Source organism: Pelophylax lessonae, assembly GCF_965119305.1.
Source record: "Pelophylax lessonae genome assembly, chromosome: 5".
Lineage (NCBI taxonomy): Eukaryota > Metazoa > Chordata > Amphibia > Anura > Ranidae > Pelophylax > Pelophylax lessonae.
In genome coordinates, this window is record NC_138772.1 from 528,726,907 (window position 1) to 528,743,400 (window position 16,494).

The following is a 16,494-nucleotide window of genomic DNA, read 5'->3' on the forward strand; positions in this document are numbered from 1 at the left end:
CGTTCCCTCTCCTTGCCCCTCCGCTCCTACAGCTATTCCCTGTCACTTGAAATACCTTTTAAAAGTAGCTTGCATCCCCTCTGTTTTATCAGCATCTAAACTACTAGATGTCCCTTTTTTTAAAACTCTAATCGTTAATTCTGGATCTCACAGCGGTCCCATGACCTTCCTCTGCTGGCCAGCTGATGTCAGAGGGTTATCTCAGCCCCTCCCTCTGCATTCCTTACACCAGGGAAATCGAGCAGAGGAATGTTACTGACAGCAAATCATTGCTGTGAGATAAGGTAATTACAATTAGTATTTTTAAAAAGCGGGCACCTAGTGCTCTACACCTTGATTAAACAGAGTGGATGGCAGTGTTCTATCATCCTGACTTTACTGACTTTGCATTTCACATGTGCAATCCCCATACACTTGTATTTTTTCTTCAGTGAATACAAGCCGTTCTCTGATTTAGATTTAGAAAATTACTTGTGTTCAATGGAAAATATATTAGGCATTCTATGAATGGTAATGGTGATGAATTAACGCTTCCCTGTGATCAGTGTGCAGTGGGGCAACCGCTTGCATACAGAGATGTATAGTAACTAAGTGGAACTACTTCACTACTGTACTTAAGTACCGAAAGGCGGTATCTGTACTTTCCTGGAGTAGAATTTTTTTCTCCTACTTCCACTTTTACTTCACTACATTTTTTCGATGATTTCAATACTTCTACTCCAATATTTTTTTTTTTTGTGCTGCATAGTTACTCGTTACAATTATAAAAATGACCACTGCCAGAACAGTAGATGGCAGGTTTCATGAAGTTCAAAAAAATGTGTATAATGTCATGTGTAAATCAGCGCATACGAAAATAAATGCTACTGTATGTATAAATAAAATAGTCTACATATCTGCTGTTAAGGGGAAAGAGAACCCCGCCCAACCAAGGAGAGTCACAAGCGTACATAGACCTTTTTTCTGGTAAGAGGCTGATTTAGCTTTTTTCACTGGAAGTTGAGAGCTGGAAGAGTCTATTTGGATATTATTTTGCACTTACCTTCATCCGCCGGGTAAGGGGAAAATCCACAAGGTGGTGGGAGGAGTCTGCACCTATTATTTGGAATAGCACCTGTTTGATTCCTGCACCTTTGAAAATATATTCATCTTGTTTTGTCACATATATATGGTATTATGGTATTATGGCAGTATATATATATATATGGACTTTTTATTGACTTTGATTTCATACACTCTTCCTTTATTTCATTATTGGAATATATTGTTGTATATCACATATATGATTTTGCGCACCAATAAGCTGTGGAGAAAAAAAAAAACATGCAAGGAAGAGAAGGAGGGATGCTTTAAAGGGCAAAGGGAGGGACATACTTTATCTGTTTTTGTTTACAAAAAGTTACAGCCAAAGGAATTGTGATTGTCCTTTAGGTTAATCATTTGAAATGATAAAAAACAATATGATGTTCAAACTTTTGACTTCTTTCTTTAATAGCTACATAACACAGTACTTGTACTTTTACTTTCAGTACTTGAGTAGCAACATTAAAAAAAAAAAAAACTACTTGCAATACTTAAGTACAAAAAATTTTGAATACTTTAGTACTTCTACTCAAGTCACTTTTTGATCGAGCACTTGTACTTTTACTCAAATATGGGTTTCGAGTACTTTATACAAGTGTGCTTGCATAGTACCTCAACAGCACCCGGAAAATTGCGTTAAAACACTATCTGTATTTCAACTTCCCTGGTATGATGGCCCATAGCATAGATTAGTGTAAGTTGTTTTGTTGAAAACCAGCAGCCAATACTTTGTGCAACTGCTGGCTGTCAGTGACAACTGGGGTCCCCACTGATGATCAAGTGCCAATCAAAGTGGTTCCCAATCATGTGATCACTGTCAGATATGACATAGGGACCACATGCAGGCTGAAAGCTCCATTAACAAAAATTAAAGCCTTTAGTGTGCTGATGTACACCTATACCTGAAGATCACTGTGTTTATTTTGCAAATTTATCAGCCTATAATAAAAACTGAACAGTTGTGTTTTTTTTTTTTTAATTAAAACCATTTGAAAGTTACTTTTTATACATATTTTTAATAATATAAAATGTATTTTTCGGAAAAAGTATTGTTAGAAACTAAATATATTTTAGTTCACTCCACTCTACTAGAAAATGTGCAGTTATGGTATATTTTTACATGTGCACCTGTCAAATAGGTTACACTGGAGAAACAGACAATAACAGATTCTAACCCTTCTCCATGTTTTATCATGAAATAACAGATTAACTGGTTCTAACCCTTCTCCATGTTTTATCACGACTAAAAAAAAAAATGGTCTTAGTGAGGTTTTCGGTTTTGGTATAGTTACCAGTACCATGTAGTCCTTTATTTGTAGAAGCCCTATAATTGTGTCAGTGCATATTAACACCTTGCTATCTTTATTAATATTTTGAAGTGACCAAGATCATCCTGACCTTCGCTTTTGGGCCTGTCCAATGAAGCAGCGAGAATCCTCTCAGGTGAATGACAAGCGGTCAGTGCCTTCCTCTAATGACAAGGGACTATGCAGGCAGAACCATAAGGGTCCCACAAACAGTCTGAACAAGACGGAAGATATGTATATTACTAGCGAGCACAGCTATCAAAGACCCCAAAGCTCTGACCAAGGAGGCAAACCCGCAAAGAACACTGGAAAGTCCTCCAGTGACAGTGGCTTGATTTCCGGAGGCCACAATGCCAGTCTTCAGATGGATTCTAAGAGAAATGATGAGGTAAGTGGTGATACACCTTTCTAGAAAGTGGATACCGGATGCATTGAGCCAAAAACAAAATGTACTGCTGCATGGTGTAAAACATTTGTAACACTCAGGGCCGGTGCTAGACTATTTTACGCCCTAGGCAAGACCAGCTACTTGCGCCCCCCCCGCCCCCAAAAAAATTTAATAAAAAGGGAAGGGGTTAAAATCCTCTGTCATACCCAGTGATGTTATGCTGTCATACACAGTGACCCCCATATTCCTCCATGTCACACCTGGGGACCCTAATGTCCCTCTATGCCACACCAAGGGACCCCGATGATCCTCCATGTCACACTAGGGGCACCTGATGTTCCTCCATGTCATACCCAGAGACCACCAGCTCAGTGCAGAGAGTCACTTCCTGCCCAGGGTTTACACCACTCAGCTCCAGCCAAAGAGGATCATCATGCAGGCAGCACTCCTGTGGGCTCCCTCCCTGCCTCTTGTCCCCCCCCCCCCCAACTGTGGTGGAGAGCCAGGGTCTGGTAGTTCAGCCACTGCCCCAGACACGTGGCAGCTTCCTCTGTCCATTCTTCCTCCCCCACTGCCGCCCCCTCCCCTCAGCTCACAAGGATCATTCATGATGGACAGAGAGTGCCGACTCATGGCTGCGCCCCTAGGTTGCAATGCTCCCTAAGCGGCTGCCTAGTTTGCCTAGTGGAAGCACCGGCCCTGGTAACACTTCACTATGACATTGTTATTCTTTTAAATATATATTATTTGGTATTTCCAATGATACCTGAATTCACTGAAATTAAAGTTAAAATAATGTATATGTCGTTTGGTTGGACAAGAGGGTATAGCTTTTGAAGACCCCTCCTTTGGCTAACATTGATAGTAATGCCAATTGTTCTGCTTCAGGTTGTAGTGGCCGAAGTGAGTGGTGATAGGAAATTGGATGAGCAGCTGGATTCTCATCTTCAGTGGCAGCTCAATCTCCTTACACACATAGAGAGTGTACAGAACGAGGTCACCAGCCGCATGGACCTTATAGAGAAGGAAGTAGATGGTATGTTCTTAGTATTGCTACCACCAATTGTAAGGTTTTAATGCTGTTTTATTTTTTGTTTTGTTTTTTCTTTCTTTTTTTGTACATCTATTAATTTGTGATTAAACGAGATTTTAGTAGTTCTATATAAAAAGTAACATTGATTCCTTTCTCCTTCTCTCGCTTTTATTCCCCCACCTCCTAATTCATACCCTAACTCTCTCTCCCTCTTTTTTTCCCTTTTCCCCTTCCTTTTTTCCATTCCTCTGTCCTTCCCTTCTCTTTTTTCCCCTCTATCCTTTTCTTTCTTCCTTCCCTTTCTTGCTCCTTTTCTCCACCCCCCTTACCATTTTTTTATTTCCTTCCATCTTCCTTGCATTCGACTACCCTTCCCTTCCCCCTCCCTTTTTTTCTTTTTTCCCTTCCTTTCCTTTCCCCCTCCTTTTCTTTCTCTGTCCACATCTTGAAATGCTTGAAATATGTCTCATTCCCGTCTTTCTTCTTCTGTATCCTGTATGTTTATTTTCTTCCTTCTATCTCCCTTCATTTCTCCCTCCTTCCTTTCTTCCGCTCTACCTCTCCTCTCTTTTCTTTCCTTTCCATTTTCTCCCTTTACTTTTAACCCTTTCCTTCTTTCTTTCTTTCTTTCTTTCTTTCTTTTTCTTTCTTTCTTTCTTTCTTTCTTTCTTTCTTTCTTTCTTTCTTTCTTTCTTTCTTTCTTTCTTTTTTTTTTTCTTTTCTTTTCTTTTCTTTTCTTTTCTTTTCTTTTCTTTTCTTTTCTTTTCTTTTCTTTTCTTTTCTTTTCTTTCTTTTCTTTCTTTTCTTTCTTTCTTTCTTTCTTCTACCATTTCCTTCTCCCTCCCTCCCTTTTTTTTTTTTTTTCCCATTACCTTTCCCCCCATTTCACCTCTTTTCTCTCTTTCTATCCACATCTCTTTATGTTTGCATTATCTCTCATTTCTTTCTCTCTCCCCCCTCCCCTCTCTCTCTCTCTCACTCCCCTCTCTCTCCCCCTCCTCCCTCTCCCTCCCCTCTCTCCCCCTCCTCCCTCTCCCCCTCCTCCCTCTCCTCCTCCTCCCTCTCCTCCTCCTCCTCCCTCTCCTCCCTCTCCTTCTTTTCCCTTCTTTCCCCCTCCCCCCCCCCTCTCTCTCCCCCTCTCTCTCCCCCCTCTCTCTCCCCCCTCTCTCTCCCCCCTCTCTCTCCCCCCTCTCTCTCCCCCCCCTCTCTCTCCCCCCCTCTCTCTTCTTCCCCTCCTCTCTCTTCCCCCTCTCTTCCCTCCATCTCTCTTCCCCCCTCTCTTCCCTCCATCTCTCTTCCCCCCTCTCTTCCCTCCATCTCTCTTCCCCTCTCTCTCTTCCTCCCTCTCTCTCTCTCTCTCTCTCTCCCCTCTCTCTCTCCCTCCCCTTTCCCTCTCCTCTCTCTCCCCCCTCTCTCCCTCTCCTCCTCCCTCTACCTCCATTTCTCTCTAACCCCCCCTCTCTCTCTACCTCCCCCCTCTCTCTCTCTTTCTCCCTCCCTTCCTTATTCTCTTTCTCCCCCCCTTCCTCTTTTTCTCTCTTTTTCCTGCCTCTCTCTCTCCCCCCCTTTCCTTTCTTTTTCTTTCTCTCTCGCTCTCTCATGCCCTCACTCCTTTACACAGTTTTAGAGAGCTGGCTGGATTTCACTGGAGAGTTGGAGCCCCCTGACCCCCTAGCACGACTGCCTCAGCTAAAAAGGCGAATCAAGCAGCTCCTGACAGACATGGGCAAAGTTCAGCAAATCGCTACCCTCTGCTCTGTATGACAAAAAAGAAGAGAAATTGGCTGAACTATTTTCTTACTTAGATACAAAAAAAAAAAGTTTGTACAGGTTTTATTGACTTTAAAAATATATTAATGTATCAATCCTTTACAAGGATTATAAATGAGACCTTTAAACCAGTCAAGACATGCCTGCACCCATGGTAAGCAAAACAAAACTATTTCCTATGGTGGCCGATCCTGCTTCTTGGATACTGGTGCAAGTGGAATGACATATTGCACCCCGTAGGGGCGCAGTGGTGGTATGCTGTCATCATGCAATGACTCATAGACTTACCAGTATGTCTTGTAAAAGGTATTATTCTCTTGTTAAAGCAGTATTGCAGAAAATTCAACCTTTTTATTTTCCAAAGCCAATTTCTTCACCTCTTTACTCTGCTAAATGTTAAGCTATGTCTGGCACAATTTAATGTGGCTTGGAACCGTATGTTCCAAGCTTTTTATATAGCAGCCCTTAAAGGGAAACTTTAGTGTATATTCAGGTATTGTTTACTTTAAAACCACTCTGTCTTTAAAGTAAAACTGCACAATAAAGAGCTCCCTGCAAAAAAGACATCAAAGTAAATCTAAACCCATAAAGAAAATTGTATTTTATTAATTTTAACAAACCATGGATGTGGTGGCTGCATTCGTTTTCTTTCTTTTCTTTAGCGATCCTGTAAATAAAACCCTTCCTTTCCCTTTATGGCTACATTAATTTATCCAATGTAACTTCGGAGGGGAACGATGTCGATCACCCAGGCTGGAATTCACTAATATCTGTAAGGTTCGGTTCACACTGGGGCGGCTTCAAAGCCGCCCGACTCTGAAGCCATCCCCTGCAGTGTGACTTCAGCATGGCTTGCAAACGACTTCTTTAATAGAAATCAATGCAAGCCGCTCCGAAGTCGCCTCCAAGTAGTGCAGGAACCCTTTTCTAAGTCGGAGCGACCTGAGTCACTCCGATTAGAAAGGTTCGATTGCACTGAATGGAGCGCGTCTTGACAAGTCGCCCCAGTGTGAACCGGCTCTTAAAGTAAAAAGAAGCCACTGGCTGAATATTCTGTAGATTCTTCCAGTATTTTTGATTTTTGGGTACTCCTCTGCTTGCTGTGATTCCTCCCACCAGCCCTTCTATTACTGTAGGACTCAGTAGGAGCTGGTAGACCGAACCACTGAGCAAAGTGGGGACCAGATAATCAACAATCCTGGAAGTGTCGGGTTCTGCAGAATTTTCAGTCTATGGTTTCTCTTCACTACTTACAGGTACTGGCAGCAAGGGCAGTAGGAAATGTATTTAAAAAAAATGGAAGCCTTTAATGTGAAATGTGATTTATAACAGGATACTACAGAATTGACATTTCATCTTTGCATTCTGTTTGCAGCCTGTTATTTTTTTTCATTGCACCTTAGATGTTTCTGTCTTCCCCTTCTCTGTCTTTAGGCAGGCTGCAATGCTTGCAGGGTCCCCTGGAACCCTGCTGTAGCCATCTTTGCGTGCGCGCTTTAGCCTGGGCGCTCATGTGCTTTGTTATTATGGCGCTAGGAGTGAGGAACCAAGCAGCCTCAAGTTGGGTGCTCATGTGGCTGTTATGTAACATCTACAGTGCATTCTCTACAACTGGAAGTTTCAGGAAGTGGCTTTAAGTCATAGGGAGCGAGTGGCTCAAGTGTAAGGGGTTGGGGACATACTTGATGCTGTAGCTTGCCTTGGTTGAATTGTTAAAGTAAATAAGGAGTAGGGGGTTAATGATACTTTCATGTCTTTGCTGAGAGCTCTTTGTTGTACAGTTTTATTAAGTGACAGTCACTTTAAAGTAATTTAAAGCAACTCTAAAGAAAAAAAAAAAAAAAGGTAAACTTTTATGTAATTTTTACATGCTTGCTTTATTATATGTCTGATATTGTATTACTTACACAGATTTTAAGATTCTCCTTATCTGTATTTCATCGCAGTCACTCAACCTCCCTGATCACCAATTACTAAGGTCAATATCAACCTTTTTATATACCGCATTGATTTCAGTCATTCAGTACAGTAAAGAACAACACACAGCAGAAGAGCCTGCAAAATAAATCAACAAGTATGGCTGCCCCATGTGCATTATAATTACAAACTATACAAAAAGTGTTTTTATCTCACATTGATAAGAGACCATTTTCACATGTAAATCTTAAAATAGTATATAGTTACACTATAGTTTTCCTTTAATGGTCTGATTGCCATAACTACTGTTGATAGATATGGTCTGTCTGACAAACCATATTTATGGTGCCACATACCAAAGCCCAATTCATTGTTGTAATTGAGTTAACTGAATCGCCCTCTGGATTCGTCCATTTTTCAGGATGCCATTGCTGAGATCCCTGGGTAGTGTGAATTCTCCATATGGACACAGTGTGTATATATATATATATATATATATATATATATATATATATATATATATATATATATATATATATATATATATATATATATTGTTTCGGTTTACTAATTTTAGAAATAAGTATGAGTGTCAGCCAAAATGTTCTTACATTGTCCAGATTTCCGAAGCTTAAATTGAATTATTCACTTTGCTTATTCAGTGTGTGAAGTGACAGGTTCTCTTGATAGACCACCCCTGCACACCCGTTAATACTTACCCTCTCTACATGCCCTCCTCCACCCTGTTCACCTGCTGGAGGGGCAAGACTCTTGTGTAGGCTCCATATCTGATTAATGACAGTGTAATGTCTTCCTCCCTTCCAGATTGGTCACTCAGGCCCAAGCATGGCATCCTGGGAGGAAGGGGAGGATGTTGCATGCTCCCCCATACCCAGAAGTATTAGGTATACCTGGGTGCTCTGACAAATGGACATAGCGGGGATGAGGTGTCAGCTAGGTTTATAAAGAGAACCTTTCACTTTGTCCAGGATGGCTCCTTTTAAGTAAATTTTTCCAAAGAGAAATGTGCTTGAGTCCATTGTTGACTTCCTGCTGAAAAAGCTAGTAGCTTGGCTATTATGCTCTTATCCTTGCCCTATCACTTTTTATGCTTCAATTCACTGATCCAGAATAACTATGCATGTCAGGAAAGTCATACTTATTCTGGATTAGCAGCCTAACCAGAGAATCTGTATGACAGCCAGGGAACTAGCATTTGTAGAATGAGAAATTGCCAATGGAAGCCTCCATGTTTCTTTCAGGAAAGGTTTTCTTTTTCTCCAGATTCCAGGCAAATGTCATATTGTAAGGCAAAGGCAGTAAAATAAATCCTACAAATTGTGTTTATTGCCTTTTAGGTTTCCCTTTAATGTACTTCTACCCCCGAAAATGATAATCCAATATGGTGGGCATTCGTTTACATCTCCTTGGTAGGGCCAACCAGAGTTTCTTATTGAACCCAGCTGCCTCCGTCCTTGCAAAGACAAGTCATGGTGTTGCGTTCCCTTGATTTAGCTGGCCTTTGCACACTGTTGTGGGGTAGAGTTGTCTTCTAAAATATTAAATTGGATTTATTTAGTAAAGGAGTAGAAGCATGTTCAGTTTGCAAAGTCATTGCTAACTTAAAAGTGAAGCTGTGTTCATGTTTGCTAAGCAAAGTCATATTCTCTTTGCTAACTGCACAGTGAATTCTCCTTTCGTAGGTCACCCCAATGCGTATCTTGATAAAAGTCCAGAGCACTCCGTTTTTTCCTCTTCATGTCTTTGTAGACACAACGTTGTATGTGTCTATAGTGTCTCTATGGCGGCAAGGAAAATGTGACCATATTCCTACATACCAAAACAAAATGTAAACTGGCAATGAACACTATTTGTCAGATGAATTATTTTGCCATCCTGCTTTACTGTGTTACATTTGTCCTAATGGTGACCTCATATCCCCCATTTTAAAATGTTGATGGAGTGTAAATGGTGTACTGTTCTCGTCCACAGAGAAAAAAAAACTGATTTATTGCAGGTTGTGTATACGTTTCTTGGCTTCACTTGAAGCCCAACTCCAGGTAAAACTTTTTTTTTTTTTTTTTTTACAATGCAGAAAGGATTGAACTTTCCAGGTTTTTATTTCTGTTAGTGACACTATCACCTCACTTCCTGTCCCGGTGAGGCAGGGGGGTCACAGGTAAAGGAAATGACAGGATATCTTTTAATTGTGGACAAAAGCAGCAATAAAAGAAAACTTTTTATTTTTTATTTTAAGAAGAATAGCCTTCCATCTTTATTGCTGTTTGTACCTACCTGCCACACTGGCTCCTGGCATTTCTTGTCTTGGTGTCACCAGGACAGGGAAAAGCTGTAAACCTTCTTGTGGACACAGACTGCACTAAAAACCTGCAAGTGCACATTGGAGGCACTGAATTAGACTTATCAGACTTGATTCAACTTGATTCAAGAAAGTAAATCAAATTTATATGGGGCACAGTGAACCAAACAACAATTGCAGGGCTACATCCTTACTGAAATCTTCAGCGGCTGCAGTACCAGTGCTCAGGCACAGCTTTCTGAAGCCTCATCAGTACTGGATCCACAACGAAATTTAACAATTTAACAGAAGATAAACTTCATTGTTAAGGCTATATTCACATATAGGTGTCTCGGATTGCCGGACATAATCGGTGCGATTCTGCCCGCGATCCCGAATCATTGCAAATCGCGGGACGCCCCTGTGATACCCGTGACTTTCAATGGCACCCCAAACGTGGCACGATTTTGCCGCGATTGTCGCTTAACAAATCACGGTAAAATCACGCAAAGAGAATCACAGGACGCCTGTCAACCAAAAGAAGTTATTGTACTTTTTTTGGGCGACAGGAGTCCCACGGTTCTGTTTGCACAAATTTACCACGATTCATCAGGCGACATTCACGGCAAAATCGCACCTTGCAAGTCACAGGAATCGCATTGGCGTCCCACGATTTGCAATGATTCGGGATCGCGTTGATTCTGCCCGCGATCCGAGACGCCTATATATGAATAGAGCCTAAAACATTGGGATAACAGTCAACAAACGTCAATGCATTTCAGCCAGTCATGATTAAGTCGTAAATGTCTGAAACGCATTCACGTATGTTGGCTGTTAACATAATGTTTTAACAATGAAGCTCATCTTTTGTTGAATTACACTGTGGTGCTGGCTTTTGTTGTGGATCCAATATATGGAGCACAGTGCCCCCATACATACCAGAATAAGACCGCTTTCAACAAACATAGGATACCTCTAAAAAGGGGGCCCAGAATTTAAAGTTACATAGTTAGGTTGAAAAAAAGGCACAAGTCCATCAGGCTCAACCGATGAAAAACAAAAAAAAAAACAGTAATGGAAAACCCACCCAACCATACAATCCCATAGACAAAATTCTGTACATGTAGCTGATCCAGATGAAGGCGAAAAAACCCCAGCAAAGCATGATCCAATTTGCTACAGCAGGGGAGTGTATTTCTAGAGGCTTAAGATTTTACTGTCATGCATGAAGGTAAAAAACCTTCAGTGTGCAGCTCCCCCCAAACCTCCTCTAATACCTGAGCCTGATCTCGATCCAGCAATGTGCACAAGAGCATCGGCTCTCCTGGGTTTCTCTCTGCTCATTGGCTGAGATGAAGCAGCAGGAGTCATTGAGTCTCGCTGCTGCCAGTTACAGAAGGTGAGGAGGCTGCGGGGCTGCTATGGGGGAACTTGGTAGGGGGAAGGGACCCAGAACACCGGCAGGGGACTAGAGAAGAGGAGGATCAGATCTACAAAATCACTGCACAGAGCAGGTAAGTATAACATGTTTGTTATTAAAAAAAAAATTGCTTTTACAAACCCTTTAAGGTTGGATACACACTATACAACTTTTGTTGATAGATTTCCTTTAGATTTACCTTCAACTATGTAGTGCAAGGGTCTGCCTGACTGCTTACAAATTGAAATAGTTTAGGTTTGACCTCATATTATATGGTTTTGGTAAATCTAAAGGAAAAAAATCTAAAGAAAATTGTACAGTGTGTATCCAGCTTAAGATCCATACGTGTTTGTTCATAACGTAACAAATGCAACACATTTCAGGTGTTCAAAACACTCCTTCATCAGGGCTCATATCACTGATATTTTCCAAGTATTGAGTTATTCCAGAACTGATGAAACAGAAAAAATGTTCTGTGCTGTCTCATCAGCGCTGGAATATTTAAATGGTTACACAATGAATGCATACAGCATAATCCTGGTCTTTGTGCCACTTGAGTCTTGTCTTCTATTTACAACATAGAGGCCCTGAAGGAGTGTTTTGAGCCCCCCAAAAACCTTTGGCTGTTTCCAGTTAGGAACAAACACTAATGTGTAAAAATGTTAGCCTCTTAGATTTTCGGTCTGATTGTGTCCTCAAAAAAAACCTGGCAGGGGTTCTTTCTCTTCTCCAGTGTATAAAACAAAAAGTTGTTATCTAGAGTTGGGCTTCATTCCTGCATTGCTGCTTTTAGTAATGCCGTACAATGGTGTACACAGAGTTTATGTTCACATTATTTAAGTTCTACAGGAAAACATTAAAATACACCTGGCATGAGAGAAGTGCGAGGGCTACGATTTCTGACCTCCTCCTGATTATAGTAGTGTCCTAGATGTGTCACAGTCCCAGCAGCAAGCATGTTGTAAAGGAGTGATAGAATTCCTTATGCTTGTTCCAGGTCTCTGACTTAGGAAGCACTGAAGCCAATGCTTCAACATGACAGCCAGGGGAGTGAGCATTCCCAAAAGTAGAGAGGTCTGCAGTGGCAGCCTACATTATCATCTCATGGCAGGTGTAAGTGATGTCCTTTTCAACTACTCACAATGGCAGCTGTTCACTGATTTACGTTTTTTTTATTATTACTATGTGAAATCCTGACCTATCTCTGATATCAGCTAGGCTGACCGGTTGTTTAGTTAGGAGCTGCTGTAGAACCCTGCTGAGTGTATCTACAACAGTTTTCCTAAAGTCCACTTCAACTTTCAGTTTAAATCAACTAAATACACTAAAACCTGTGCAAAACCGGAGTAGAAAAGCCATTTCCCCCGCCAGCATGCTGTAGAAGATGGATCCTTGCTTTTTGTGTGGAAACCACCACCACCCCTCCCATGAGTCAGAGCCAGAGATCTCCAATCAGCAGGGAGCATGAGCTTTGCTGACTGCTAATCAAGTCTGGAGGAATCTCTGCAGAAAGACAGCTGCTTCCAAAAAAAAAAAAAAACCTGTAAATTTAAATTGTGCATTGTATCAACGCGCAGAAACACTTCGCTGTGTTGTGGTGCCATTTATTTTTAAATGACACCCTAGTGCACCAAGGCAGCCCACGTGTTGCAGTGCACCATAGTGTAGTGAGTGATGTTAAAATTTGTGACGTTTCCAACTTATTTATTAGGTAAAATGAAAATTCTGGGGCGAAACAGAAACTGAAAATTCAGGATGCCCTTGGCTGAAAACCGAAACCGAAAATGACTTTTTTCCTCCCAAATGATTTTAAAATAGATAGAACAGGGGCATACGCCAGAAACAAGCAGCGACGTACACTTGTAGCTGGCACCCTGTCGCAGTATATGTACTGTGACGGGTTGGAGGGTGGTTAATTTAATTGCCAATGGTATTAGTATTATGCAGCATGAGGGGGTTAAGGTATTGCCACTGGTCACTGATGCATTAGTGACCGACCAGTGGCACTTAATTAACCCCTTTGTGCTGCATTAGTGCAACCAGTGTCAGTGTTAATTAACACTGGTTGCACTGACACTAATACTGGTTGCACTAATGCAGCACAAAGGGGTTAATTAACTGCTACTGGTCGGTCACTAATGCATTAGTGACCAGCAGTTGCAATACATTAACCCCCTCATGCTGCATAAAACAAATAACATTGGTAATTAACCTCGCCTCAGGTCCCCCCCCCCCCCCAAAGAGTTAATTATGGCAATCTGCTTATTGCTTAATTGTGGGATTAACAATGTGCTTGTTTCTTCCCGCATGTCAGCTCCTCCATGTCACAGGCAGGCGAACTCTCTGCTCCTCTCCTCTTGGGTCCTCCTTTCAAAATCTCGCCTCTCAGTGATGTCACTGCTACGTGACTATGTATATGAACTAACACACCGGGCGAGCGGCCGCTAATAGATGGAGCGAAGTGAGCCCTTCACTTCCCTGTCAGCGGAAATACCCGCCTGACATGGAAGTGAAGGGCTCACTTTGTTACAGCTATTAGCGGCCGCCCACCCGCCCAGTGTGTTAGTTCATATACACCTCACCTGCGCTGCGCCATTAATTTTCGGCATCTTTGACCCGTTTTTGGCCGAAATGGGATAGGCCCATTTTCGGCCGAAAATTTTGGTTGCCGAAATTTCGGTGCACCACTATTATTTATTTTTTGGAATGTTTCGGTGTGTTGGCAGCATGTTATTTTCACACCATAAGACACCATAACGCACGTTAAAGCGGAGCTCCACCTAAAAGGGGAAGTTCCACTTTAAGTACTCCTCCACCCTTCCTATGCCACATTTGGCATGTAATTATTTTTTGGGGGGGTACCTAGTTTTGGCAGATACCCACTTCCACTCGGACCGCTAAGTTCTCCTCTCCCTCTCCCTCTCCCTCCCTGCAATTGTCTGGGACACGTCACAGGTCCCAGAAGATTGCCCAACCATTCAGGAGGCGCAGTGCGACTTGTGCATGCACTGTGCGCACCCAGCTGTGAAGCCGCAAGCTGTCCTAGCTGGGTGCCCATAGTCGTAATGCCTGGGAGAGGAGAGGGAGAGAATGGAGGGTTCGGCCGGCTACATCCCTGGATCCTGTGACAGGTGAGGGTGTGTTTATTAAAAGTCAGAAGATACACTTTTTGTAGCTGCTGACTTTTAATAAACACAAAAATGAGTGGAACTCTGCTTTAATGCACTTCAAAAATGTAAATAGGCCCTTAGGCTTTTAACACCTTTTATTTTGATTAATCTGGAATGTATTTAGCTGAATTTAAATTAAAAATTTGGTTGGGCTTCAGCAACCAGTCAGACTTGGCAAAGTTGATTTCCGATAAGGTACCAGACTTCATACACTTGCGCTGATATGTGAAAGTTCATGATCTGAGGGCTGTAAATCACTGAACAGCACTTTGGAGAGAGAATGGGACATATCAAGATGGAAATAAAAGTCAGTGTTGACCCGTTTTTGAAGGTGCATAATCCAGGCCATTTCTTTAGTGATAAGAAAACATTCATTTGCTGATAAGTAGTTTATCCCCTGGAACATGCACTGTAAAAAACAAGTCATCAATGGCAGCTTACCTTCTCTACCTTGTCCATTTCCCTTTAACTCTATTTTTGGGAATCTCTTTTGAAAAATATTGTGCCAAACATATATGACTACTATGGACAACTGGACCATCTTCCGACAACAGGATCGCGGCCTGTCCAGCATACTGGTTTATCAAAATTATACCTGGTCTCCAGTTTTAACCTTTTCATTTGCAGTGTTTATAATAGATGTGTATATAAATATATATTATATATTTTATTTTGCCCTGAGTAATTCAAAAAAACCCCTGTAATTTCTTTTCACGTGTACACTGAATAAAGAAATCCTCAGCAGGCATGAGGACACGACGGCGGCACATGTGACTGGTCTTTGCTGTAGAATGGGCATGGGCAAACTTTTACCTTCTTGTCCCCCACCCTCTGGTTCCAGCTGGCAGGTCAGTGCTGGAGCTGGTTCTTCCCTGAATGCTCCTATTGGCTCAGGGACTTTAATTCCTAAATCTTGCCTGTGGCATGGCAAATTGGGAAATTGTCATTATCACAATATGTTTCAGGGCAGCTTGGGTAATGGGACTTGAATTCTTTTTTTTTTTTTTGTGTAATCCTGCCACATGCTGCCACTTGTTGTTAACCACTGCATTTCGCTGGCTAGGATGTTTGGGCTTTTATTTTATGACCCCCTATCAGTAGTTGACTGTGTTGCTGGAACTTGAAGTCTTTTGGGTACTGCCTCTAGCTGGTAATGATGCTGGGACTCCCTCTGGCTCATGTGCTTAGATTTGGACTTCATCCTCTGAGAAGTACTAAGATTTGTAGTTCCTTCCTCATCCTCTATCTCAGAGGTCCCTAACATTGGGGTTGCAGACCGCTTCTGGTCCGTGGCCTGTTGGGGACTGGGGTACGCGGTGGGGGGGATTAGACGGTGAGCGAATAACATTTTTTTATAATAATATATTTTTTTCCCTAATATTATTTGAGCTTATGTGGTCTATTATTATTATGAAAAAAAAAAATCATCAATAATATAGAAAAAAATATACAGTAAACCCCCCTCCATTGTGGGGGTTACGTTCCTGACCCAGCCGCGAAAAGTGAAAATCCGCGGAATAGAAAAACCCTATTAAAATGCATTGTAGGCATGTTTTTTTTTACTGTCACTGTACGTGTAAAAGCATTTTAAGGTCTTTAAACACACTTTTAAAACCATAGAAACACATAAAAGATACTGAGAGACATAGCAAGAGCTATGGAAAACACAAAAATATTTCATTTTTAATGATTTATATAGTAAAATAACATTACAAAAAAAAAAGCAATATACCGGGACTGCAAAAACTGAACCGCGATGGAGCGGGGGTTTACTGTATTCTTATTATGAAAAAATGGTATTATTAAAAAAACTTTTTAAAAAAAATCTTTATCTTTGTATCTGGCTGATTACATGAGCTCAAATCAATATTATTAATAATAAGTAGGGCTCATGTGATCAGCGGTGAGCGAACAACATTTTTTTATAATAATATATTTTTTTCCATAATATTATTTGACCTTATGTGGTCAGTCAATCTGTTATTATTGTGAAAACAAAATCATCAATAATATAGAAAAAAATATATTCTTATTATGAAAAAATGTTATTATTGAAAAAACTTTAAAAAAAAAATCTTCTTTTGTATCTGGCTGATTACATGAGCTC

The 16,494-nt window shown here is 41.2% G+C and overlaps 1 protein-coding gene across 1 annotated transcript in view; it reads left to right on the plus strand.

Annotated features, from left to right (window-relative positions):
- PHF20L1 (PHD finger protein 20 like 1) overlaps positions 1-5,880 on the plus strand; it is a 255,783-nt gene extending 249,903 nt beyond the window's left edge. Inside the window, exons 19-21 of the mRNA XM_082259569.1 lie at positions 2,463-2,778; positions 3,667-3,814; positions 5,433-5,880. Of these exons, the coding sequence (XP_082115695.1) occupies positions 2,463-2,778; positions 3,667-3,814; positions 5,433-5,575 (607 nt within the window). The 3' untranslated portion in view covers positions 5,576-5,880. The remainder of the gene's footprint in view (positions 1-2,462; positions 2,779-3,666; positions 3,815-5,432) is intronic.
- Positions 5,881-16,494: the final 10,614 nt, after the last annotated feature.